General features: G+C 53.2%; 11 protein-coding genes across 11 annotated transcripts; 6 read left to right on the top strand and 5 right to left on the bottom strand.

The window, feature by feature from the left end:
• Positions 1–1063: 1063 nt before the first annotated feature.
• Positions 1064–3760, bottom strand: ASPZODRAFT_18022 (hypothetical protein; the record flags this gene model as incomplete). Its single annotated transcript, XM_022727133.1, has 2 exons — positions 1064–3530; positions 3654–3760. 2 exons carry the CDS (start codon positions 3758–3760, stop codon positions 1064–1066), a joined length of 2574 nt encoding a protein of 857 aa, XP_022579622.1.
• A 95-nt stretch (positions 3761–3855) lies between these two features.
• Positions 3856–4716, top strand: ASPZODRAFT_134535 (hypothetical protein). The gene is made up of 2 exons (XM_022723555.1): positions 3856–3956; positions 4023–4716. The coding sequence occupies exons 1-2, from the start codon at positions 3905–3907 to the stop codon at positions 4394–4396; spliced, it is 426 nt and encodes a 141-aa protein (XP_022579621.1). The 5' UTR covers positions 3856–3904; the 3' UTR covers positions 4397–4716.
• A 591-nt stretch (positions 4717–5307) lies between these two features.
• ASPZODRAFT_18021 (hypothetical protein) lies at positions 5308–6469 on the bottom strand (the record flags this gene model as incomplete). Its single annotated transcript, XM_022727132.1, has 2 exons — positions 5308–5742; positions 5798–6469. The coding sequence occupies 2 exons, from the start codon at positions 6467–6469 to the stop codon at positions 5308–5310; spliced, it is 1107 nt and encodes a 368-aa protein (XP_022579620.1).
• Positions 6470–7007: 538 nt separating this feature from the next.
• On the top strand, positions 7008–10707 carry ASPZODRAFT_144413 (hypothetical protein; the record flags this gene model as incomplete). The annotated part of the gene is made up of 4 exons (XM_022725002.1): positions 7008–7173; positions 7230–9201; positions 9257–9331; positions 9414–10707. 4 exons carry the CDS (start codon positions 7008–7010, stop codon positions 10705–10707), a joined length of 3507 nt encoding a protein of 1168 aa, XP_022579619.1.
• A 1234-nt stretch (positions 10708–11941) lies between these two features.
• Positions 11942–13506, bottom strand: ASPZODRAFT_70368 (hypothetical protein; the record flags this gene model as incomplete). Its single annotated transcript, XM_022729666.1, has 3 exons — positions 11942–12963; positions 13028–13342; positions 13404–13506. The coding sequence occupies 3 exons, from the start codon at positions 13504–13506 to the stop codon at positions 11942–11944; spliced, it is 1440 nt and encodes a 479-aa protein (XP_022579618.1).
• Positions 13507–14997: 1491 nt separating this feature from the next.
• On the top strand, positions 14998–17882 carry ASPZODRAFT_168187 (hypothetical protein; the record flags this gene model as incomplete). The annotated part of the gene is made up of 7 exons (XM_022726854.1): positions 14998–15043; positions 15124–15206; positions 15354–15561; positions 15622–15731; positions 15787–15948; positions 16061–16436; positions 16496–17882. The coding sequence occupies 7 exons, from the start codon at positions 14998–15000 to the stop codon at positions 17644–17646; spliced, it is 2136 nt and encodes a 711-aa protein (XP_022579617.1). The 3' UTR covers positions 17647–17882.
• Positions 17883–18477: 595 nt separating this feature from the next.
• ASPZODRAFT_70509 (hypothetical protein) lies at positions 18478–20066 on the top strand (the record flags this gene model as incomplete). The annotated part of the gene is made up of 2 exons (XM_022729676.1): positions 18478–19055; positions 19136–20066. The coding sequence occupies 2 exons, from the start codon at positions 18478–18480 to the stop codon at positions 20064–20066; spliced, it is 1509 nt and encodes a 502-aa protein (XP_022579616.1).
• ASPZODRAFT_677336 (hypothetical protein) lies at positions 20003–21204 on the bottom strand. The gene has a single exon (XM_022729489.1). The coding sequence runs from the start codon at positions 21125–21127 to the stop codon at positions 20141–20143; it is 987 nt and encodes a 328-aa protein (XP_022579615.1). The 5' UTR covers positions 21128–21204; the 3' UTR covers positions 20003–20140.
• A 74-nt stretch (positions 21205–21278) lies between these two features.
• On the top strand, positions 21279–22919 carry ASPZODRAFT_677180 (hypothetical protein). Its single transcript, XM_022729486.1, has 3 exons — positions 21279–21882; positions 21932–22221; positions 22280–22919. The coding sequence occupies exons 1-3, from the start codon at positions 21336–21338 to the stop codon at positions 22904–22906; spliced, it is 1464 nt and encodes a 487-aa protein (XP_022579614.1). The 5' UTR covers positions 21279–21335; the 3' UTR covers positions 22907–22919.
• On the bottom strand, positions 22794–23413 carry ASPZODRAFT_27116 (hypothetical protein). Its single transcript, XM_022728078.1, has one exon. The coding sequence runs from the start codon at positions 23379–23381 to the stop codon at positions 22932–22934; it is 450 nt and encodes a 149-aa protein (XP_022579613.1). The 5' UTR covers positions 23382–23413; the 3' UTR covers positions 22794–22931.
• Positions 23414–23790: 377 nt separating this feature from the next.
• ASPZODRAFT_144407 (hypothetical protein) lies at positions 23791–26221 on the top strand (the record flags this gene model as incomplete). Its single annotated transcript, XM_022725001.1, has 3 exons — positions 23791–24757; positions 24814–25582; positions 25633–26221. The coding sequence occupies 3 exons, from the start codon at positions 23791–23793 to the stop codon at positions 26219–26221; spliced, it is 2325 nt and encodes a 774-aa protein (XP_022579612.1).
• Between the last annotated feature and the right edge of the window lie 51 nt (positions 26222–26272).

Genomic DNA, 26272 nt, shown 5'->3' with positions numbered 1-26272 from the left:
CTTAATTGCTCGGCGTTTAGAGACGTCGGCGTGTTTCAGAATGCGATGGCAGTGGAGAATAATAGAATCACATATAAGGCCCTGCAGAGACTTGATTCCTGCCTTTTCTATTAGAGACAGACAATGACATGGATCAATTAAACTCAGACCCTCAGGGTCTAGAGAATACAGGTCCATCCATGTAGTAGTAATGAATAGCAGCAATTATCCACAATCCTACCAATTATTAGCAACTACACAACTATTGTACAGCATAATAATAAACGCATGATGAAAGAATAATCAGAAATGTACTTAACATCCTTTCTTCTTCTCTTTGTCTGCCATTTTGTAGTGATTTTCGTAAAAGTACTCCGTATGCCTGAGATCGCAGTGGACCACCAGAAGCTGAAACAACTCCTCGTCACCGGCTAATTTCTGACTGAAGACATGTCAACAAGCCTTCCTGGACTCCTGGCCCTTAATATATGGTCATTTGATGGCCGTTTCATCGTTCTTTGGGCTACATTTGACGCTGGCCGACAGTCGCTGGAGCGGTGCCTCGGTCTTCTGCTTGGTGGAAATCGGCTCTGGTTTATCTAGAAAATGTATCGTCAAGCTCAAAATACACTATAACCATCCCGAAGGAAGCATGTCAGAAGGATCGAAGCAGCGAAGAGAGTGAGAAGAGAAGGAGGGACGAGAGAGAAGAGGAGAGAGAGAAAGAAGGGAAAAGACTCGGATGTCGAATGGTCCGATTGCCGAGTATAGCAACATCAATAGTTCTACTACTGGTCAGAAGAATTATAATGGACATGGGATTATTCTTGAAGGCTCAATTTCTGGCTGGGAGGAATGGTGTATCACAATATCTATATTATCTACTAGCCCACAAGTATGTGGAGTATACAGGAATGTTGAAGGTTTGTATTAGTGCAATACTATATACAAGGCTAGAAATTCATCTACAGAAAGTCCTTGCCATGAGGCCCATCTTGAAAAGGAACGATTAAAGGTAGATATTGGTGGAAAAAGAAAAATGCATTCTCATAGACAACTTCTGGGATCCCGGGTAAGCACTCTCTTAGATCAGGTAGATCATGGCGGAGACAATAGCAGCCACCGAGGCAAACACGCCGGCCACAGCCTGTAACCGGGCGGCAGCGCCGGTGTACACCGGTGAGGCGGGAGAAGAGCTCGTGGCATTGGTGTACGCGCTGCTGCTGGCCTTGGCACTGCTCGAAGCGAACACGCCACTTGCCGAGCCAGTGGGCGTGTAGCCGCCGACCCTGGTGGTAAAGGTGGAGGCCTGGGCAGCGCCAGCACCGCTCTCTGCAGAGACGCCAGAGGAGTCAGAAGAGCCAGAGCCAGATGAGCTAGAGCCAGATGAGCCAGAGCCAGATGAGCCAGAGTTGGAAGAGCTAGAGCCAGACACAGAGCCGGAGCTGGAACCGGAGCTAGAGCTAGGGTTGGAACCAGAGCTAGAACCAGAGCCAGAGCTAGACTCGGAGCCAGAAACAGAGCCAGAGCTGGAGCTGGAGCTGGAGCTGGAGCTGGAGTTGGAACCAGAGCTAGAACCGGAGCTGAAGCCGGAGCTGAAGCCGGAGCTGGAGCCGGAGCTGGAGCCAGAGCTGGAGCCGGAGCTGGAGCCAGAGCTGGAGCCGGAGCTGGAGCCGGAGCTGGAGCCAGAGGAGCCAGAGGAACTGGAGCTGGAGCTGGAGCCCGAGCTAGAGCTAGAGCCAGAGCCAGAGCCAGAGCCAGAGCCAGAGCCAGAAGAACCGGAACCAGAGCTAGAATCCGAGCCGGAACCAGAGGAACCAGAGGAACCAGAGGAGCCAGAAGAACCGGTGGCCGATGCAGTCTCAGTAGCAGTGACCGGGCAGACAGTGGTGGAGACCACGAGCGTCTCAGTAGTAAGGTAGGTGGTCTTGGCACTAGCCGGGCAATCCGTGACCCAAGCGGGGCAAGCGGTGATAGTCGAGGTGCGGGTGGTAAGGATGGTAGAAGTGGTGCTCTCCGGACCCGGGGCAGCGGTGACCATGGTGGTCGGAACGGCAGATGCGGACTCGGCGGCAGTGACGGGGCAGACGGTGGTGGATACAACCAGGGTCTCGGTGGTCAGGTAGGTGCTCTTGGCCGAGGCGGGACAGTCGGTGACGGTCTCGGGGCAGGCGGTGATGGTGGCGGTACGGGTGCTCAGGATGGTGGAAGTAGTCATCTGCTGTTGCTGAGAGACAGTGGTAGTGGCACCACCGGCACCACCGGCACCGGCACCAGTACGAGTACCAGTATGGCCACCTGCACCGGCACTGGCACCAGCACGGGTATTGGTATGGCCGCCGGCACCAGCACCTCCACCTTTGGGGAAGGTAGACGAGGCACCACCGTGGGGACCGCCTTTGCCGGTAGGAGAACGCTGGGCAGATGCAGGGATGGTGTTGTGAGGGATGCCAGTATGGCGGGTAACAGTAGGACCGCCAGCACCAGCAGCACTGCCGGTAGCAGAGGTCTGAGCAGAAGTAGCAGTGTTGGTGTTACCGGTTGGCTGAGAACCAGAACCGCCAGCTCCGCCGGTAGAAGAGGTCTGGGCAGACGAAGCAGCAGTTTGAGCGTTTCCAGTCGACTGAGCACCAGGGGCACCAGAAGAAGCAGCAGTCTGGGCATTTCCAGACGACTGAGCACCAGGAGGACCGCTAGAAGCAGCAGCAGAAGTCGAAGGACGAGAAGCAGCGCCGCCAGAGCTAGACGCCTGAGCGGCAGAGGAGGAAGAAGAAATTGTCTGAGGGTTCGCCGGGGTGGAAGACGAAGCACCACTGCTGCTGACGGGGGGGACGCTGGAGGACGCTTTCACGGGCTGGGAGCTGGCGACGACGGAAGCCGACGAGACACCACCGTTGGGGATGCTCGAGGAGGAAGCAGCCGGCCGAGAGGAGACAGAGGCAACCGAGGAAGAGAAGGCAGCAGAAGATGAGGCAGCGGAGGAGGGAAGGGGTGTACGGGAGGGAGCCAGACTGGCAGGTGAGCCAATGGGACGTCTGGTATAGGTGGAAGAAGCAGCAGCCGAAGAAGAGGGGGAGGCCTCGACGGCAGAGGAAGAGGCACCTCCAGCAGGAGCAGCGACGGACGACGAGGCCACGGAAGAGGCAGCGCCCGAGGAAGAAGCACCACCGACAGGGGTGCTGGAGGCGATCAGGGCACTGCTGCTGCTCGCGGCGACGACTGGGGTGAGTTTGGCACCCATGATCTGGGCCGTGGCGTCGCTGATATCATCGCTGGAACAGGTGAGGAAGTAGGCAAAGTCGACAGACGTGGTAGACGGGGTGAGCTGGCCGGTGAGAACGGTCCAGGCACCGTTGGAGGTCGAGTCGAGCGAGCCGGTAATCAGGACACTGTTTGAGTCCTGGTCGTCGACTTCCAGCGTGCAGCTCACGAGCGAGCTGCCGGTGGTGGCCACGTTCCACTCGACCGTGTAGATGTAGGGGACGCCGGCGGTGACGGGGCTGATGCTCTGAGACAACGAACTGGCCTGCATAAAAGAGCCGGGGATGTTCCTGGAGGAGAAAAAGAGGAGGAGGAGGAGGAGATCAGTTCAGCACGTGAGCTGGGGGGTGGTGACTTCCCAATAGGGATGTAGGGCTAGAAATCGAGGGCTGGGGTATCACATGATGACTCACATGATGATATTGCCGTCCGCATCTTCAGTCGTGGTGGGGAGAGTTACGCTGCTGACGAGCACAGGGCCCGCCACCGCGAGGAAGGCGACCCAAGAACGAGGGAACATGATCGAGAGATCAAGAGAAGAGAAGAGAAGATCAGAGAAGAAAAGAAGGAAACAAAAGAGTGTGAAGGGAGTGTCCGGGCAGAGAGCGAGCCCTGGGAAGAACGAATGGATCGAGCACAACCGGCTCAGACAGACAGGAAGTTGATGGCCCACTGTCTCGCCAACAGCCTTTGCTGCCTCGGGGGCACTTATATAGGTAAGTATTGCCCGTGGACTCCCAGGGAGAAGAGTCTTGGCTAACCAAGCTCTCCTTGGTATTTAGGAGTCCTCCTCTCCTACCATGTACGAACCGAGGAACGACGACCGGGGTGGCCGACCCGAGCCACCACCGCAGGCAGTGGATATCTACGTTCAATAGTCTCGTCGGGGGCCTGCCATGGGCTGGTCGTCGGGACAAGTGACTCTACTTTCAGCAAGTCCAGCACGGAGGGAGGCCGCCAGTTAGGTGTACAGAGCTCTCGTCGGCCAAAGATACCTGCTCTCACCAGAGCCAAGGAGCGAAAGATGCCTCGCCAGAGCCAAGAGGGGACTCATCTCTCGCGAGGGGAGATTATTGTCTGGGCATTCTCTCTACGGTGGGCTAGGAACTCGCTCTGTAGTGGGCTACGCACTCTCTGCAGTGGACTCTCGTATTAGAGTGTCTGACCACGCCGTGGTAGAGTGCATCCTGGCCAGAGAACGCTCGCGTCAAATTCCCTGTGCCTGGTAGAATCGGTGGGGCCCAGGGTCCAGTCCCTGAAGAACTTGATCCCTTTGGCTGGAATTGGCTGGTTTTAGGCAGGCTTTTACGAGTAATTAGTTAGTATTTAGTTCCTTTTAGCCACTGTTTAGTAGTCTTATTGACCAAGCTTATTTGGATTAGTGCGTGGGGCAGACCCTGAACGGTGGAGCTCAATCAACAGTCAGTAGTAAGTATAGGTAGAGTGTTCAGCTATGGAATAGATAAATATTGAGAGAACAATATCAGGTATATCTATTAAGAATATGAATAAGGTTCGATAAGAATATCAATAGAATATATATAAGAAGAAAATATAGGGTTGATTATCAACGTATCTAATTGACAGTCATGGTGACTATACTCCGTACTATACTGATTATTATCTACTATAGAGGGTACCTAGGTAAACATCCAAGGCACAAAAAGTATAATCAACTATACATGAATAGTAATTCATCACAACTGGTTCAAAAGGGCATCTCCGAGGGGCTACTCCAATCGGACACACAGGATACAGCAACTATGATTAAAGTAAACTCTAACAGTCCACAAGATACTAAATAAAGCTGTCCCTGCGGACACGCTCGGACACGCTCAGACACCCTGCTCGGCAGTATTTGCCCGTTGCTGAGAACGTGGTACCAAGTCCTTGGCACCGGGGGCAGGCATGCTTGGCAGGGACCGGAGAAGTGAGAGGACAAACAACAAGCGGCTGTCGTGGCGGAGACGCCGGATGATGACAGCTGGAGAGGGTCCTCGAGAAAAATAAAAAAAGTAAAAAAAATAAGGCAACCAAAGAAAAAAGCTTCCCCCCCTACACACTTGGCTAATACCCAGCCTTGGCGTCCAGGAAACCACAGGCTCCGTTGCCGATAGTGTAGGTGGGCCCGCCGGTGGTGTAGTAGTGGAAGACATCGCCGAAGGAGTTGGTACCATCGCACCGGCCGTCGGATTTCAGGTAGTAGCAGTATCCCGCGGGGCTCTGAGCCCAGCCGGTACAGTCGTCCGTGTTGGCACAGATCACGCAGCAGCTGTAGCCCGTGGTGTCCGTGGTGACGGCCGACAGCATGGTGAAGGCGCTGTTGAAGGAGATGTAACCGATCTCCTGGCCCAGATAGCTGTCAATGCGGTTGTCGGTGTCACACTGGGCGTAGAAGGTCGCCGAGGGGGCGTCCACGGTCACAGTGCTGGTCGTGGTGGTGGTTGTGCTGGACGTCGAGGTCACCGTCGTGGAGACGGTGACGGGGACAGTCACGATAGTCTGCCTTGTTAGTTTCAAGAAAGGGGGAAACCTAACAAGGGGAAAGGGGACTTACAGTGGCATCCGCAAGGGTGGAGGTGCTGGTGACAGTGGCGGTCTCACTGACGGTGGTCCAGGCGGTGATGGGGGCGACGGTGGTAGTGACGGAGCTGGACAGGGTGGTGGTGAGGCTAAGAGTGACATAGTCGGTGACAAGGGTCTCGCAGACAATGGCCGAGGGATAATGGGTCGAGCTGGCCGTCACGGTGCCGACAGCAGGCGCATTGGCAGTGCTCGTGGCCGCGCGATCAGCCAGCTCCCGCTTCGCGTGGTAGCCCAGCTCGCTGGCAATCGCGGTGAATCCCGCAGGCGTGGCGATGGTCGTCGTCGATGAGATGGTCACCGTTGTCGACGTCGTCACCGTCTGCGTGAACGAATCAATCTCGGTGGCCGTCTCCGTCACCGTCGCCGTGTGCGAGGTTGTGTACACGTCGGTGGTCTGCGTATCAACCACATCCACCTCGGTCGACGTCGTGGTCACCGTGCTGGTCACCGGCGCCGGCGTCAGCGTCACCGTCGGCGTCTCAGTCAGATGCAGGATCAGCTCGCTCGCCGTCGTCAACCCCCAGCCGGTAGACTTGGGGCTGGCCACCGAGGTCGACGCATACGCCGTCGAGCAGAAAATCTCGGTCGTCGCCGTCGCGGCGTACGCCGTGCCGGCCAGGGCGAGGGGGGTCAGGAAACGCATGGCGAAAAGACTTGACAGAAGGAGAAATCAATTAGCAGCCTGATAGCCAAAGTGATATAGCAGGTAAAGGGATGCTCCCGTAGCTCAGCAATGCCCCTCCACCGTCGTACTGGTCGCCTTATATAGCGTTGCCCCTCTGCCTCCTCTTCCCAGTCCCTGAAGCGAAGAGGCCCAGTCTCTCGCCTCGGCTACAATAGCAGCCCCCAAACCCGCAAGCAAACCCAGCGGAGACCCTTTTCTTGGCCTTTTAAATTCGATACGGACGCCACAGATCCGCCGGAAAAGCTATCGAACCTTGTGTTCACCCCCGAACCGCCTGTCGCTTGTCGTAGCCTCGAGTGTTGCAGAGCGAGAGTCGGAAATTCTCCTCTCCAGCAATGCCCAGGCCCAAAGCGAACAGGAGCCAGCACGTGAGGGCAGCGGGGGATATAAGGCACGCGGAAGGCGCTTTCTTTCTTCCGACCGGCTTTTCACCAGCACAAAACAGCAGCAAGAATCATCTCTCCTCGCTACCACCACCCGCTGCTCATCAGGAAAGATGCGTCTGGGTGCGGGCATCGTGGCAGGGCTCGTGCCGGCCCTGGCGCTGGCCTCGAAGTCACGGCTGAAGGCCGCGGTGCATCCTGAGATGGACACGACGGACCTGGCTCGGCTGGAGTCGAACGGGTCGGCGTCGCTGTTCTACGTGAAGAATGGAAAGCTGAGTACGTTAGAGAGAGAGAGAGGGGGGGAGGGGGGGAGTGCTGACGTTGTTTTGTAGGCGAAGGAACGCAGCTTGCCGCCCACCTGGAGGCCGAGTTCCACCACCACACGGTGATTCTGGACCATTCAGCGGCCATCGCAAACGTGTCGTGCTATACAAACCACATGATGGTGACTTTCACGGGTCAGAAGGCGTTTGATCGGGCGCAGTCGAACTGGACGCGCGATGACGAGCTGATTCTGGTCAGTTCGCAGTCGGGGTGCCACCCGCTTCACGAGGGTCAGTACGGGTATTTCAATGCGACTTCGATCAGCTTCACGTCGAAAAACCTCACTGCCATTGCGACCGGTAGCCAGTCGTCGGTTCGTGACGCGGTCAATGTCTACAATCTCTCGTGGGGGAACTACACCTCCAGTTCCAATACCACTTCCTCGACGGCCTCAGCAGCGTCCACGTCCGCGTCCGCCTCTGCGGCCGCTGTGAAGCGTGCCACGACGTGTGGCGCGCTGCCCGCGACAATCCCCTCCAATCTGCCTCAGTTGATCAAGTCGCTGGGTTGTGGCACGGGATTTGACGCGGCCATGGACGACTATTTGACTTACATCGGCGATGACTCCAATCTGGACGCCGCTCTCGCTGCCTTCGCGCCCGGGGTCTCTGGTCTGACCGTGGAGGCCTATGAGGCTGCCACCGGTACCACTCTGCGGAAACGTGGCTGGTTTAGCGATGTCTGTGATTGGGTTGATGACAACATTGTCGAGCCTGTGGTGGACGCCGTCGTGGATGTCGTCGAAACCGTGGTTGAGGTCGTCGAGGTGCTCTCCGAGGCCGCCGAGGAGGCTGTCGAGGCGATCAAGGAGGCTGCCGAGGCCATTCTCCCCAGCTGGAGTCCCTCGGTCTCCTTCACTATTCCGGTGGACATGTCCGCCCCCAGTGCCATGCTGGATGACTCCCCTTGGGGTGACGCCTACCAGATCTGGTCATTCGAAGATGGCGAGAGTGATGTCAACTACGGCATCAACGCCGAAACTCTGGCCAAGTTGACAGGTGCCGATGAGCTTATCGTCTTTGACATCGATGGCGTCACCCAGATGCCCAATCCTGGCGTCCAGCTGTACTGTGTCGACTGCTATGTCACCGGCTCCTTCACCGTCACGGGTTCCGTCACCTACACCCTGCTGGTGGGCTTCACCGAGATGTCGCTCGACCTTGCGGGTAGCCTGAAGGCCAGCATCCAGCTCGGTCTCAATGCTTACGCCGAGTACGAGGACGATATCGCCTCGGTGCGCCTGTTGACCATCCCCATCGACGGCTTCGACATCCCGGAGATCATCGATGTGGGCCCGGCCATCACTCTCGACGTCGATGCCACCGTGGAGATCGACGCCCTGGGTCAGGTTCTGGCGGGTGCCATCCTCGAATGGTCCAACATGGGCGCCCATTTGGACGTCTATGACATCCTTGACACTACTGGCCATGGTTTTGCCCCGCAGGTCACCCCCGTCTTCAACGCCTCGGGCCAGCTGAACGCCACGGCGTCTGTCGGTATCCCCGTCGGCTTCGGTATCGAAATTGACATCCTCGATGGCGAGTGGACGAAGGAGATTGCCCTTGTTGACCGCCCAGCCCTGGAGCTGGTCGCCATCTACACTGTCGACGTTGACACCTCGGGCGTCACCGTCGATACCGACGGCTGTGACGGGATCTACTGGTATGTCAACTTTATTAACGAGCTCATGTTCGAGCTGCTTGACGAGGACCACGAATACGATATTGGCACCTGGGAAGGACCCGCCTTCCTGTCTGGTTGCATCGGCGACAACGGTCAGTCCTGGGTCTCGGAGTCTCAAGAGCCAACTGCAGACGACGAGACCCTCGCCGGCTGTACCCTCGTCAACGATCTGATCACCAATAACGGTTTCGACACCATCACCGACTCGGAAGTTCTGCCGTGGCGTAACACCCAGTCCTCTGGCACCTACATGTACGTCGAGGAGGATGATTACACCAGCTCGGCGCCGTACTCCATGTAAGATCCCCTCCCATTTTTTGAAAATAAAATAGGTTCCCTGCTGACAGAACAGGCGCTTCTACGCCTCCGACATGGATGATACCCAAACTTATACTGGAACAGTCCTCCAGCAAGTTACCGCTTGCACGTAAGTTTTATTATTATTATTATTTTTTCTCAAACCCCCTCGTAGCAACATGGCCCGGCTGACATTCTCTTTTTCCCTTCAGTGACGCCCAATACGATGTGACCTTTACGGCGCGGGTGGTTGACTGCGGCACTGGCGTTTGCGAGCTGACCAGCATCACCGTTTGGAGCGACACCAATGCCGAGCTCGACGTTAGCGTGTACCCCAACTTGTACATCGCTGCTGAGACAGGCACACAGCAGATGAACACCTACGGGCCATACGACTTTACCATACCCTCCTTCAACAACGACGCCAGCGAGTCCGTCTACGTCGGTATCACCTTTACCGCCCAGTACACCCAGTCGTGGGATATCCGTATCGACGACGTGCATGTCAAACCTGACGGTAGCGACTACAGCAACAAGAAGCGTGATGATGTGGCTGAGGAGGGAGATGGCCGGTCCGGCACATTGGTCCGTCGCCATGTCGGCGAGCTGGACGTCAACCGCCGTGTCTATGAGGGTAACACCCCTGTGGAGCGCAGCCACATCAAGCGTGATAGCAGCGTCGATGCTATCCCCGTCATCGCTAGTGGAACCGCCATTCCCGCCATCGGAGTTGAGACGGCCGCACCGGCCATTGGCGACTTCTACAGCACCGCCATCCCGACTCTCACCGGCGCTGGCGCAGCTCCCGCGGTCACGGCCGACTACGCAGCGCCCAGCCTTGCGTACGTGAGCGAGGCTGTAACTGGCACTGTGGCGGCCACGGCGGACCCGACCGCCGTAGCGTCACTGATCGGGCCCTGCAATTACGACTTCCCCGCCAGCTCGGTGCTGATGGCCTCGGCCACCGTGGGCAGCTATCCAATGCTGCCGACTTCGGGTGCCACCACCGACACCGACGGCTACACACAGCTGCCCGACCTCTCCGGGACCGTTCAGCTGGCCGCTGCTGACGACGGCAATCTGTACCTCAGCCCGTATCCGGGCACGGAGCCGGAAACCCTGTTCTTCAGCAAGGGCTCGGTCATTCTCCAGGACACGAGCAGCCGCAGTTTCCATTACTACCCAGACACCATGGATGCGTATGGCGTATCGCGCCTCCGTATCGCCGACCTGGCCGACACCCCGCTCACCGCGCAGCTCATCACCCTCGTGCCCTTCTCGACCTCAGCAGGCACAGCCTACGCTGCCCTCGACACGCTGGGCCAGGTCTTTGTGCTTTCCTGGTGTAATGCTGCGGATTGGTTGGGCGCCAAGGTCTTCCTGACTCGCGACTACTCCACCACCCTTGAAACCCTTGCCAGTGCTGACGTCCAGTGGATCGTCACCGGTGACGAGGTGACCGAGTGCTATCCTTTGCTTCTCACCAGCGACGCAGCTACATTCTAATCACTCCTTCTTTCTTTCTTTCTTTCTTTCTTTCTTTCCTTCGATCTTTTGTATTACTCTAAACATCTTGCCCCTTGCATACTCCCATTTGTTTACCATCTATATATATATGTATATATATATATCTTTCTCTTTATTTTCTTCTTCTCTCTAACATCTTTCTATTCCTTCTTCCTTATTTGTTCTATAGAAATTCTGATCAGCTTCTAACAATAATAAAATCCATCTAATAAATAGTAATTCTATAGTGTTCCTTTTCTTTGCTAATTAAATGTCTCTTGAGTAATAGTATAGGTCTACATCTCTTATTATTATTAATAGTATATCATCTTTTTATACCTGTCTTTCCAGCACCACAGCTTCACTCTTAAGGTGATTATATATATTTACTTCTATAGTAAAGTGATTAGCCCAATGCTGGTAAGGTGAAGTTAACAGATAATATATAATAAAGGTATATTAAACTAATAGTTACTATCTATATATAATATTATTAATTGATGATTAATGTCCTACGGGTTTTAGTGGTGATAAGTGGCTCAACCAGGATCAGGAATGCTTGGATTTATTTAGTAAAGGGACTTGAATACTTTGAAATTAAGAGGTAATTACTTGAGAAAAGTGAAATAATAATAAATACCTGACAGTTAATTTGTTATATTCCATAGTAGGGAGTTGACAGTCAGATTATATCATTGGTGAATCGTGTAGTCTCTTGGACAATCCAATTGTTACACCAGACTAGATCGAGACAAGGAATTTATCAGTGTGCTCCAATATAAGAGGTACTCCGTATGCCTACATTCCCAGAATATGACGCACCAGTAAGCCGTGATCGATTCGGACTCTCTTGTGTGATCGATCTGAACCGTGGGTCTCTCGATCAACCGATCAGGACGCAACGATCGAGACACATCGAGACAATCGATCGAGACAGAGTTTCACTTTGCCCATCCAAGCAAATCAGCGTGTTTCGATTTTGTGATCGATCTGAACCCTGATCGAGATTGATCGATTCTCTGATCGATCTGAACCTTGATCGAGATCGAAGGTAGGGATCGAAAATATGAAGTAGTGATCGAACAGAAAGAATGGTTATACTCAAAAACGTGGGCTCCACTTAACTATATCGCGCGTTCCGGCCGTTTAAATGGTTCATGCATGTCATTTAGAATTAATTGACTCGTCCAAAATAGAAAGAAAATATATACGCCACGCTCGAAAGCACCCTCTGCTATTTACTCTGATCGCCTAGCAGCGGATCGGTCGCCTGGGGCGTCTCTCCACGACTGACTGCTTCTTGGGCCCCCCTTTTCCGGAGGTATCCCACGTCGATCCGATGGAGGAGGTACGTCATGGCGATGGTCAACAGCAACAAGAGAAATGCACTCTCCCAGCCGTACCGGTAGTATGGCGCCTGCGAGGCCGGCCAGAGCAAGACCTGCGACCAGGCCGAGACGGCGTAATACCCCGCAACCGACACCCCGACGATCAACGAGCGGGCTTCGGGGTCTTGGGGGAGGAGATCCGATACCCATGATAGAATGAGCGGGGCGGTGCCAAGACAGGTATACGAGATGAAGTAGGAGGCGTATGCACCCGAGATGGCCATGGACAACGGGTGAGACGTCCATATACTCATCACGATACAGGGGATGATTCCGATGCACGCTTGGATAACGATGAGTCTCCAGCGGGTCTGCAGGACATCGGATAGGATGGCCCAGATCCAGACGAAGACGACGTTGATGGCCGATCCGGCGATCGGGATCGAGTTCACCTGCGACACGCTCCACCGCGGGCTGCCATCTTCCTTCTGGAGCGATCGCAGGAACAAGTTGAAGTAGCTGTACCCCGTTGTCCCCAGGACGGTCGCAATGTAGAGCGTCGCGATGAAATAGACGACCCAGCCAGAAAACGTTCGCCGGATACCGGTCAACGTCATCTGCTTCGGCTCCGAGCGACCATGTCGCGCGAGCCGATCCATCGCCAGCTCGGCGTGGCTCCGTCGGAACCAGGACGCCAGACGGTTCGGCCTGTTGGGCAAATCAGGGATCATGAAGAAGCCCGCGAGTCCCCAGACGATGGTGATCAGGGCGTTGATCACAAATAACCAGCGCCAGCCCGCCAGTCCCGCGACGCCGTCCAGTCGAACGATGGAGGCCCCCAGAGCGCCCGAGATCATCTGGCCGACGGCCTGGCAGGAATGGTAGAATCCCATTCGTTTTGCGAGCTCGGTGGGGGTATACCAGTACACTTTATCCGGTGTTTAGCTCATTTCGACCAGTGTGGAGAAGAAGTAAGGATTCGGTTGACTCACTGAACAACGTCATCATACCCGGCCAGGCACTGCTCTCACACAAGCCCAGGAAGAACCGCAGAACGTAAACCTGTCTCGCGTTGCTGGTCGTCGCAACCAGGCCAGTCAGAAGACCCCAGACGATCTCCAGTCCAGACAACCACGCACTGGGACGGACATAGGTCAGGATGACTTGGGATGGGATAAGCATGAGCCCGTACGCGATATTGAAGTACGTTGTGAAGTAGTTCAGTTCGTCGCCATAGAGCTCCAAGTCTTCCTTCATTCCCGAGACGTAGGCATTGTTGATGTTCTGTTGATCCAGGTATTTGATCACTGCACGTCAGCTGGGGCTATACTGATTAAACGGAATTTTTCAAGCTGCCTAGACACTTACCTTGAGATAAACAGCCAAAGGTGAGCAGAAACAGATCCAGCCGTCGCACTAGGGCTGCCTCACCGTCTCCCTCCTGGTTTCGGCGTCCACTCCAGAACGCCATGACGATGAGACAATCAACACGGGGAAGTCGAAAGACTCGGCATTCCTTCTCAGATACACAGATCCACCATGGTCAAACTGTCGTGAGTAGAGAGAGAAAGAGAGGGAGGAAGAGGTAGAGAGAGACAGAGAGAGAGGGAGAGAGAGAGAGAGATAAGGAGGGAAATAGGGAGATAAGGAGGAGGAAGTCACGAGACACGCTGTTATCTCTTGCAGCCTCAGGCAGACACTTTTCGACAACATCAACACCAGTTTTTTCTTGCTACAGATACACTGTTCAGTGCAAGAGAGTGGGAGCCAGTATAAATTACTCTATAACTCAAACTTCTGATTCTTGTGCCTAGTTATCAAAGACGAGCAGACGATGATAGTTTCGGATATGATCGCACGCTATCACATAGGGATTGTATCCATGATGTATCGAAGCAAGAATGAGGAAGACTGCAACGACTGGGTTTATTACATACTGACGAACAGAGACTGACAAGAGAGACTGGATCTCAGTAGTTGAGATAGGATGAAACTGCCGACTCGCATTCGCCTTGGTGCTCACGCTCACCCCGTTGTACTTGAGACCAGTTCCATAGCAGGCCTATATCCTTGCCAGGACGAGACTCGAGACTCTCCAGTTGTCGATACAAGACGCCGAGTCGAGGCACAAAGTTATTATCATATGTCCCTGTCTGTGTCTGTTTTACTCTTGCTACGGTGAGCCAGGGACTGCTCCTTCCATTCTGCAGCTCGATGATCCCAATATGAGGTGTTGGCGGCTGCCAGAGCAGCATTCGTCTCCAGCTCGCTCCATTCCGAATAAACGCAGCTTCTTTCTGAGAATCGCTGAGGGAAGAGAGAAAAAAGAAGGGATCCCGAAACTCCCGAGAAACATCAAAATGATGTTATCTATATCTAAATTAGGTCTGAAATCTTGCTTTCACTACCTTGGTAAATAAGACTATTTATCATAGGATAAATCAGTCAGTCTAGTCTATACTTACTGAATATTGTTGGGCTACTCAAATATCAAGACAATAGCATTAGTTCTTGATGGCATTGAATATGACTGCTTTAGTTACAATATAACCCTATTAACTAATACCTACATAGGTATTTCTTACCTACTTATTATACGATTCTGGCTATATGTGAAAACCACCTAGGGCTTACTTCCAGGGCTTATTCTAGCTCATCATCCATTTTATATTGAGCCTTGTTTATCTTGATATTTACATCTCTTGACCATCTTCAAGTCAAATATTCTTTCGTCGATTCCTCTTCTTCCAGGATGAATCCTTATAAGAGTGAATGTCCTCTGATGCGACTAAGCCCAACTGGGCGACACTCCAGCCATCCCAACTTCTTTTTGTCTGTAAAAGTTTCCGCCTGTTTGGAAAACACTCTCAAGCCCCTCCTACCATCACTGCACCCCCGTCAGGACATCTTTGAATCCAGAAACGTTACAAAGTAGCAGGGATTGATCTGTTCTTTTCTTAAGATGATTAAGGTCGCCATCGTTGGCCTGAAGCGAGTAGGAGTCAACAGTGAGAAGTTGCGGTCCCAGAGGAAAGTCTGCAAGATCTTCGGGTCTAGGAAGTAGGGGCAAGCTCCCTGAGATTAGCAGCGAGGGGCCTCAAGCTTGATGAGGTAAAGCGGAATGTTTCCCTCGTCGAAGATGCGCACGTCTGCCATGTCCCAAGGCTCTCAGTACGTATAATGAATACAAATCTATTATTACACGGCATTGACAATGGATAGAAGACCCTTAACTGCTACGACGGCTGTTTCGAACTATCCTGACAGAATGAAGGCGTGCATTCGAGATTGTTGCTATTATAATGTGGACGTTTGAAGGGTGGAGGACAGATTGACGATGAGTCTCCACTTTGGAACAAAACTGAAGAAGAAAGCCTTCTTCAGCCTGGGAAAGAGGAAGTGACGGCTACACGGATTATTCCCTGTGGTATGGAGAGAGACCCGAAACAATCCTCAAACCTCCTGGTCGCAGAGGCCAAGAGGTCTGGGGAGGCTTCCGGGGAGGCTCAGCTCCTTGCCTATATGAGTGAGTCAATCTCGTGACTGAGAAGATCCATCATTACTGACCTCTATCTACTAAATTTAGGAATGGTTCTCATAGCCCGTCGCAAAGAGCGCAGAGAGAATACTACGGTCTACGGGCTTCTTACGGATAGTCATACAATCACATTCTTCTGTCTACAGAGCGGCCGCCGAGTAAGGAGACACAAGTACCCTTTACTATAAAATATTTTGCTTATGTTGGTACTAGTATACAAAGAAGGTTCTACTCTGGGGCCAAGGCGAGAGGCAGCAGGACGAGATTGTCTCCCTGCGAGCCAAAGTGATGCGGGAGGCAGCGCTTACCTCCCCCAAGAGTAGCGAGGCCACCGAGGATACCAGCGATCTGCGCATGGAGGGCATGGATACCAGGGTCTAAGGTTCTGTTTATCATTATGGATTTATAGTATTCTTTTGATCCTGCAGGAGGAGAGGCCTGAGGCCTGAAGAATCGAGACAATCGCTTATCTTGCAGCCTCAGGCAGGATTCCCCTCCCGCTTCAGCTGGAATCCTTTTCATCTCAACCTCATCGCACGATCAGAAGATCCTATCCAATTCTCTGGTTAGACTCAGAATTTATACAGTTTTGATTATGTCTGCATACAGCGATCTGCCGAATAAAACTCCCGGGTTGAGCTACTGGCAACGCACGACGCGCGGATTCCCCTCCCTGCATGCGAACCGGGACGACTCTGTTCCATCCACAGCCAAGTATGTGATCATTGGTTCGGGTCTTTCTGGTGCCTTGACTGCGTTTGAGCTGCTGGAAGCCGGCGTTCCCGGCGATGAGGTGGTGATTCTTGAGGCTCGTGAAGCGGCCAGCGGTGCAACGTCACGCAACGCGGGGCATGTCCGACCAGGTAAGACAGTGCCCGATAAGAACCAGACATGCTGAATTATTTGCCGATGTATTAGAAAGATGCATTTAGAGGCTTTCCAGCTTATTCCAGAATACACGGGGAAGAGCAAGCGCTGAAGGTCATCGCCAATGAACGACTGGTCTTGGAGCGTGTCGATGAATTCGTCCAGAGACAGAATGTGCCATGCGACTTTCACCTAACGACGACGTTCGATGTTTGTATGAGCGAGGAATTCGCAGAGAACGCGGCGGACAGCTTGCGCGCTTATGCCGCGGCAGGAGGCGATGTCTCACACATCGTGCAGTACACCGACGGCGAGATCGTCGAGACCAAGACCAAAGTCAAGGGCGCTGTCGGGGCATACGAATGGCCGGCTGCGTCGATCCATCCGGCCAAGCTGACACAGTTTCTCTTGCAGAGCGTGGTCGATCGGAAGGTCAGACTCTTCACTTTCTGTCCGGCAACAGAGATATCGAAAAGGATGGATACCAACATCTTCCTGCAACAATGGGATATCCACACCCCACGGGGTACCATCACAGCGGAGAAGATCATCCACTGTACCAACGCACACGCCGGAGCCCTGCTCTCCATGGTCAAAAAGCATATCCTTCCAAACCGCGCCCAGGCACACTCGTTGATCCCGACGCCGTCGTTCTCCGCCACGAACAAGCTGACCAGCACGCTCTCCCTCCGCTACGGGCTCTATCATTTCTACTCCCTGATCCAGCGCCAGGAGGGGGACGGCACACTGATCCTCGGCGCGTCGCGGGTGAATCCGACCTTGTCGCCCGAAACGATCGCCAGCCGGCTCAGCAGCGACGATTCCACCTTCAACCAGGAGATCCTGGACGACGCGCTGCGCAGTTTCCAAGAGATTTTTCCCCAGTATGGTCTCGACACAGCCATGCACGGCGAAGGGCTCGATCACGTCTGGACGGGGATCATTGCCATGACGCCTGATTCGGTACCTTTTATCGGCGCCATAGATTCGTTGCCGGGTCAATATATATGTGCAGGGTTTAATGGACATGGTACGTTATTCTATTCTATATCCCCATTGTTTGTTCTTCTGCTAAGTGGTAGGAATGGCTCGCATCTTCACCTGCGCCCCTGGAGTTGTCAAGCTGGTCCTCGGTCAGGAATGGAGTTCTACCGGCCTCCCAGAGTGTTTTCAGCTGACTGCCCAGAGACTGGAGAGGTTAAGTAGATAGGAGCATCCATGCACAAATAGAATACATTTTGGTAAGATGGTCAATAAGATTCCTTATGATCAAGCCAGGAGGACATGCTTAGGACGTACATGAATCGCTGTAGCAGCTTTTAAGGATTGTATTCTGTCGACTATGAGACACAATTGCCATACGCTTGGTATCTGTCCGACCAGTAGTCATGATATAGAGGTCTTCCAGCCGTGCGAAAGCATCCAAGAGCCAGAGGCCAGCCCTAATCATACTCTATTGATAGAAACAAGAGATAGGGTTAGCACATGCGAAACCCTAACCCCCGCCCAAGGGCTTATTGTTCATGGTCACGTGTATTCACGTGTATGATCAGTATCACGTGCCCATGTCCACTGACTTCAATACCCGACACGGCTATTGAATTCCCTGGACAGGGCCCCCCACGACGGCGTCTGAACGACGGCAAATGACCGCGAGCAGCTGCAACGCTCAGATGACCCTCCCAGAATGCTGCCATTCGCCGCCATCATATGATGATCTCAGCGCTCTCCATGCGGAGAAAACAGGCTGAGCCATGGGGATCGGCTTCTGCCGGCGTGGAGCTGGGCTCGTCGTATTGGCTTTCAGTTTACTCCGGTTTACTCCATCTTTACGGGGATGCCGAGTGGGGGTGAATTGGCCGGTATAAAGGAGGGATTTCCATTGACTCCGTTCTACCAGTTATTTCTCATTCATCATTCTTCTTCTCGTACTTATCTTCATCCTTCTTATTTTTATATTTTATTTTTTTTTGTTGTTATTGTTCAATGGCAACTAAAGTCAGCCATGAAACCTCTCACATCGAGTCGGCTTCTCGCATGGAAGACATCCCGAAGCCCACTCGGCTGGGAGAAGAACGCGTCCCCCTGACAGAAGAAGACAGTCGACGCATCCGACACAAGACAGACCGGGTGATTCTCGCCCTGCTGGTCTGGGTGTATTTCCTGCAGATCCTGGACAAGTCGGTGCTCGGGTACGGCGCGACATTCGGGCTGGAGACCGACACCGGCCTGACGGGCAACGAGTACTCGCTGGTCGGGTCGATGGCGCCCATCGCCCAGCTGGCCTGGCAGCCCTTTTCGTCCTTCCTGATCGTCAAGGTGCCCCCGCGCATTCTCATGCCGACGCTGTGTCTGGGCTGGGGCATCGCGCAGGCCTGCATGGCGGCCTGCCACAACTTCGGCTCCCTCCTGGCTGCGCGGTTCTTCCTTGGCCTTTTCGAGGCAGGCTGTCTGCCCCTGTTCAGCATCATCACCAGTCAGTGGTACCGTCGTGCAGAGCAGCCGTTGCGTATCGCCGCCTGGTACAGCACCAATGGGCTGGCTACCATCGTTGCTGCTGCTTTGTCTTATGGACTGGGACATATCCACTCGACTTTGTTACGAGAGTGGCAGATGTAAGACGCTTTTCTTTTTTTCGAAAGCACTGAAAAGTACTATAAAGCGTGTTGCTAATTATGATTCTTGCTATTGTTAGTATCTTTCTGTTCGTCGGCTTGGTGACCATCGTCTCCAGCCCCATCGTATACTGGAAACTGGACAACGACATCCCGTCGGCACGATTCCTCACTGAAGAAGAGAAGCCAAAGGCAGTGGAACGGCTGCGCGCCAACCAGACGGGCACCGGCTCGCGCGAGTTTAAGATGCAGCATCTGGTCGAGGTCGCGCTGGAGCCCAAGAGCTACCTGTGGATCGGCATGTCGCTGACGCTCAACGTGGGCGCCAGCGTGTCCAACACGTTCGGTCCCTTGATTCTCGACGGGCTAGGTTACGACAAGTACCTGACCAGTCTGTTGAACATGCCCTTTGGCGCCCTGCAGATCATCGTCATCCTGCTGTCGAGCTATCTGGCGCAGCGGGCGCGTCGCAAGGCCATCATCCTCGTCGCCTTCATCCTGCCCGTCGTCGCCGGGCTGGCCATGCTGTACGCCCTGCCGCGCACGAGTAACGTCCAGGGCGGACTGCTGGCGGGCTACTACCTGCTCGCCTTTCTGTTCGGGGGGAACCCGTTGATCGTCACCTGGATCGTGGGCAACACCGCCGGGTCCACCAAGCAGTCTGTCATCATGAGTCTGTACCAGGCTGCCAGTGCAGCGGGAAACATTGTCGGACCCTTGCTCTTCGCCAGCAAGGATGCCCCGACGTACCATTCGGGGTTGCGTGGTTGTCTGGGCATCTTCATCGCCCTGGCGGCCATCATTCTGATCCAGTGGGCGAACCTGTTTGTTTTGAATCGTTTCCAGGAGAAGAGACGCGTGCGCAATGGGAAACCTGCCAAGCTCGTCGATCACTCCATGCAGAGCGAGTATCATGGCTTTGATGAGGAGGTTGTCGACACCCATGTGGGAGAGAATGCGTTTTTGGATCTCACCGACAGGGAGAACGACGAATTTGTATATATCTATTAATTTTTTTTTTCTCTTCTTCATGAAAATCTCACACCCGAATTTATACCATCAATTCATTTCAGATACACTCTCCACTAGTTAGGAAGATGAACGTTCAAAAACCTTAAGACATTCAAAGACGCAATCTCCTCCTTCTGACTGCCTGTCAGCGAAGAATGCTGTAAAACCCCCCCGACGGTCTCTTCTCCCAGGGGGAACGGATAATCGCTGCCCAGACAGATCCGGGCACTGCCTATCTTCTTGACGAGAAACTCCAACGCGTCCGGATCATGCACGAGACTGTCGACAAAGATATTCCCCTGCTGCAAGACGCTCTCTGGCGTGGCGGTGGTCTGCGTACAGAGCAGATCCGGGCGACATTCGAAGCCGTGCGCGATTCTCCCCAGCAACGCAGGAAAGACACCTCCGCCGTGCGCAAAGGCAATCCGCAGGCTCGGATGGCGCGACAAGGTGTCCGAGCATAACAAGGCGAGAAAAGCCAGTCCCGTCTCGCAGGGCATCCCGATCAACCACGCGTTCCAGTAGGGACCCCAACGATGGCTTTCGCAGGGGAGGGTATACCCCAGTGGATGGATGAAGACGGGGAGATCGAGTCTCTCGCAGGTGCTCCAGAATAAAGCGAGCGACGAGTCATCCAGGTTCTTCTGGTTGACGGTCGTTCCGATCTGCACGCCGTGCAGTCCTGCAGCCTTGATGTACTCCAGTTCGGCGAGACAGGCGTCTATATCCTGCAGAGGCACGGTTCCCAGCCCGAGAAAACGAGTAGGATGTTTCTGACAGAGCGAGAGGATGTGCTCGTTGAGCTGGCGACAGAGCAGCGAGACGTCTTCCCCTGGTCGGTCGTAGAAAAAAAGAATCGGGACGGTGCTGAGGACCTGCATGTCGATGCCTGAGGCGTCCATTTCGGCTATGCGGACCGCCTCGTCGAAGCAGTTGGCCTGGACAGCGCGGAAGAAGACGCCGTCGACGAGGATGTCTGTTTTATTTCCATTCTGCTGGAATCTGATCCAGGGGGTATCTAGGCTGGCAGGAAGAATGTGTGTGTGTAGATCGATTTTCATGGTGTCGTTACTTCTTGTCTGTCTTCTATTCTATTCTTCTCTCTTATACTGTCCCGGTCCGTATCCGTCGGAATAGCTATATTACTTATATTTTACTTATATTTTACTTATATATTACTCATTGTACTATTATATTACTATTATATTACTATTATATTACTATTATATTACTATAATAATACTATTATATCACTTACTTCTACTCACTATGAACATCTCCAACTTCATCAACGGCTCTCACTCTTCCCCCTCCTCCTCCCCTTCTTTCTCCTCCATCAACCCCCAGACAAACGAGTTTATCGCTTCCATCCCCCTCAGCTCCTCCCAAGAAATCGACCTCGCCGTCCAGGCCGCCCACGCTGCCTTCCCCCGCTGGTCCGCCACGTCTCGCGCCCAGCGATCCGCGTATCTGACTGCCATCGCTGACGCCATCCACGCCCGCCATGAAGAGTTTGCTGTCTGGGAGAGCCGCGACCAGGGCAAGACACTGGCGCGCGCGAGGGTGGAAGTCGACCGGGCGATTGCCAACTTCCGCTACTTCGCCACGTTTATCCTGCATGAAACTTCTACTGCGCGGTTCACCCCGGACGAGCGCGTTCTCACGTACGAACACCGCTCGGCGCGAGGCGTATTCGCCTTGATTTCACCGTGGAACATGCCTCTTTACCTTCTTACGTGGAAGATCGCGCCGTGTCTTGCGTTTGGGTGTACGGGGGTAGCTAAACCGAGTGAATTGACCAGCATTACAGCATACTGTATGTCTATTAACTGAATTGTCTAATTGGTATATGCTGATAGATGAAGTACTCTCGGAAATATTCGTTCAAGTCCGTCTCCCCCCCGGAGTGATGAATATCGTGTACGGCGATGGAAGCACAGGCGCCGACCTGGTGCGACACGGCTTCATACAAGGCATCTCCTTCACAGGAGGCACCCAGACGGGAATCCGCATCCGACAAGACACAGCAGCAGACATACAAAAACATCTCTCGCTGGAACTTGGAGGGAAGAACGCAACGATTGTGTTTGACGATGCAGATCTCGACGCGGCAGTGGACGTGGCTGCCAAAGCGGCTTTTGAGAACCAGGGAGAGGTAGCATAACTATTTTCATGATTGAGTTATTATACTGAATTATATACTGACTATTCAGATATGCCTGTGTGGATCACGAATCTACATCCACCAAAGCATATATCACCAGTTTGTGTCGAAATTCGTTGAACATGTCTCGAGAACATACATTCCAGGAGACACTCTCGGGGCTGTCATTTCTCTCGCTCATTATAACAAGATCCGGTCGTATCTCACTCTGGCAAAACAGGAAGATTTCCTCCTTGGAGGTGTTCCCCCTGAGAATCCTACGAATGGGTACTGGATTTCCCCTTGCATTCTGAAAAACAATGACAACCAGTCTCCCCTTTGTCAAGAGGAAATCTTCGGTCCAGTAGTGACGGTCTCCCCCTTCGACACAGAAGAAGAGGCAGTCTCTCTCGCCAACGACAGTAAATACGGCCTGGCAGCTATTCTGTTGACAAAAGACGGGGCTCGCATGCGCCGTGTTGGCGAACGACTGCAAGCCGGACTCGTCTGGGTGAATTGCTGGCTTGTCAGGGAACTCGGCACGCCGTTTGGAGGGATGAAGGCTTCGGGGGTGGGCAGAGAGGGGGGGAGTATTCTAAAGATGTGTTTTGTGTGGTTCGTGTTTTGCATTGCCCTATGTAGTATGCGATGCATAGTATGCGAAGCGAATATATACTTACTAAATAGAGATATATAGTATAGTATAGTATGTATGTATACTATTAAAAGAAAATAACTGCAACACACTTCATCTCAACAAGTAACCGGCTATTAGGCAACGCCTTCACTCCCACCGTCGTCCTCGCAGGCGCCTCTTCCCTCTTCCACACCCGATTCCACTCCTCGTTCATCCCAGCGTAATCTCGCTCCAAGTCCGTCAGGAAGACAGTCACATCAACCACATCCATCAGATTCCCCGCCCCGTCACTTGCCAACCGGATAATCTCCCCAATATTTCTCAACACAGCAGCCGTTTGGGCACGGATATCCAGTTTCAACCCTCCCTCGGCATCCTCACTCACTCCCTCCCATGTCCCGTCGCCGTTGCGAGAGGATGTGCCGGAGATGTATAGAGTTCGTTGGCAGGGGGGTGATTCTCTGCCAGGCACAATTCGGGCGTGGGGGTAGTTTGCGAGTCCTTGTGCTTTGTGAGGGGGGAGGAAGAAGGACATGATAGTATAGACAGTATAGATGTATGGATATTATAGACATAATAGAGAGATAGACAGTATGATAATGTATATTGTATTTTGATCCGTCGGATACGGACCGCTTCCGTATATACGTCATGTTTATGCCTCAGGCAACATCTTATTAATGCCCCAGGCAACAAAATAGCTATTTCGCACTTGCTCTTCTCACTCTCTATTCCTCTCTGTCATTCATTCTATTCTACCATTCTATCTCCATCGATTCTATTCTTTCTCCATTCTACCATTCTATCTCTCCGTGTTCTATTGTCGAATCACCATGGCCCTACAAGGCAGCCAATACCAGGGCAGCAATACGCGCTGCGCTGGCTTTACGACGAGGGGAAATACTGAGAATTGAATCACCTTAGAAATTTCGAACTTATATCTAATGACTATGTCTTCAATGAATGAAGAATATACCGTGGCGTGGATCTGCGCTCTACCAGAAGGACTCGACGTCGTCCGCGCTCTTCTCGACAAAGTGCATCCCCCGCACCACCAGCCGAGAGAAGATAGAAACGCGTATCTGCTAGGCACGATCGGTCCACACAACGTCGTGGTGACGTGCTTACCAGTCGGTCAAGGGGGTATCGCCTCTACAGCGACGGTGGCAGAGAGTCTGGCTCGAACGTTCCCTGCCGCCCGGCTGAGTCTGCTGGTCGGGATCGGGGGAGGCGTCCCTGATCCACGAGACAAGAGGAAAGACATTCGTCTGGGCGATGTCGTGGTCAGTGTGCCCGGCGATGAATTTGGAGCTGTTGTGCAGTACGATTTTGGGAAATATCTCGTCGACAATGACTCCAGCCGGTTTGTCCATCGTGGCCAACTGGATTCGCCGCCGACCAAGCTGCTCTCTCATGTCAACATGCTGAATAGTCTTATTCGAGGCCGGTGGTCGCGGGGAGCCGGTGTGAAGGAGAACGAACTGCAGAGAGAGCTGGAATCCCTCGGCGAGCAATATGCATATCCGTCGAACTTCCCGGATAGGCTGTTCTGTTCCCAGTATCCTCGTACTCACGACTATCTATCTTGTGGCTGTGATACAGGAGAATACAAGCGTCCAGAACGAGCTAGTTTTCTCCCTGTTATTCACGAGGGAACAATTGCCTCCGGAGACGCCAAGATGGCAGATGGCACGACAAGAGACCGCGTCAACCAGGAGTATAGGAACGCCATCTTCTGCTTCGACACGGAGGCTGCCGGTCTGATGAATAGTCTTCCCTGTCTGGTGGTTCGTGGGATTAGCAATTATGCTGATGCACATGGCAACGACGGCTGGCGACTGCGTGCCATTGCCACAGCCTCCAGCTACGCCAAGGCGTTGATTCTGCAGATTCCTGCAGAAAGTCAGACAGGTAGGTTTATCATCTAACATGTATATACAGAACCAAATAAATCTAACCTGCTACAGAGCTGTCTCGGAATCGCTTTCTGCAATGGCTGTCTCCGATCGACCACGCCAAACAACAGCGCGACTATATCGAAATGCATCATAGAGGGACAGGCGCCTGGCTTTTGCAGTCTCTAGAGTTTACTTGCTGGTGTGAAAACGGGGAACAGATCCTCTTCTGTCCTGGTATCCCTGGAGCAGGCAAATCCGTCCTCTTCTCGACTATTGTCCGGCATCTGCAGCGAGAGTTCATCGAACAGGACCACGCCGTCGGACTGGCGTATTTCTATCTCAGTCACCAATCTGATCAGTTGCGCAGCGCAAGAGAACTTCTTGCATCCCTGCTCATGCAACTTCTTCTCACGAACCCGGGTTCCATCCACCGTTGTGAAGCCTTGCAACGGCAACATCGCGAGAGACAATACCCTTCGCTGGACGACATCCTCGATGCCCTAAACGAGGTCATTCCGGGTCATTCCCGGGTGTTTTTTCTCATTGACGCTCTGGACCAGTATCACGACTCCCATCGGGAGAATTGCCTCGACCTCCTCCACGCCATCATAGAAATCAACCAGCAACACGAAAACTTGTCTATCCTAGTCACCTCTCGGCCGCGGCAGAGCATCGAAGACCACCTTGGATTCAACTGTTTGAAACTAGAGATATCGGCAAGCGACACTGATATACGGAAATACCTGGGGGATAAATTGGCGGTTCGACCTAGGTGCCTACGAGGAAATGTCCTTCAGGAGGAGGTCATCAATAGGATCGCAGCCATCGCAAATGGAATGTACGTTGAAGAGAGAGATAAGAAATAAACTATCAACACTGACTATCTAGGTTTCTTCTTGCAAAGCTTTACATACAGCCTCTTCACGCCGCGCTGTCCCCGAATGCGATCCGAGAGATTCTAAAACAGCTGCCGGCTGGGTACGACCAGACCTATACAGCAGCGATGGAAAGAATAAAGGCACAGTCTTCCTGGCCTACTGCGCGGCAGGTACTAGCCTGGATCGTCTATTCCAAGAGGCCCTTGACGCCGTTAGAAGTGCAGTACGCCCTCGCCGAGCCCTACTTCGAGTCCGACAGTCTCCCAGACATTGCCGACTTGATAGATACGTGTCATGGGCTGGTCGCTATTTATCGGGAAGATGAAAACGAAGTGGTTGGCTTCGTCCATGCATCTGCTAGGGAATATCTTGACACACGCCGGGACCTGTTCGACTACGCACACGAAATGATCGCCATAACATGTATGAATTATTTATCGACAGCAACAGAGCCATCTGTTCTCTATGATTACGCCTCGTCGCACTGGGGCGAGCATGCCCAGCTGGCCATGCGAACCGACGGAACAGGCGATCTTGCAGTCGTGATGAATGATTTCCTCACGAGTAGTGTCAGGAGTATTCCAGACCATCTCTTATAGCGCCTATATAGTATATTAATATAACAGGATCTACAATAAGCCAACTTCCTC

Source organism: Penicilliopsis zonata, assembly GCF_001890105.1.
Source record: "Penicilliopsis zonata CBS 506.65 unplaced genomic scaffold ASPZOscaffold_12, whole genome shotgun sequence".
Taxonomy (NCBI): domain Eukaryota; kingdom Fungi; phylum Ascomycota; class Eurotiomycetes; order Eurotiales; family Aspergillaceae; genus Penicilliopsis; species Penicilliopsis zonata.
This window is presented reverse-complemented; position numbering and strand designations above follow the sequence as displayed.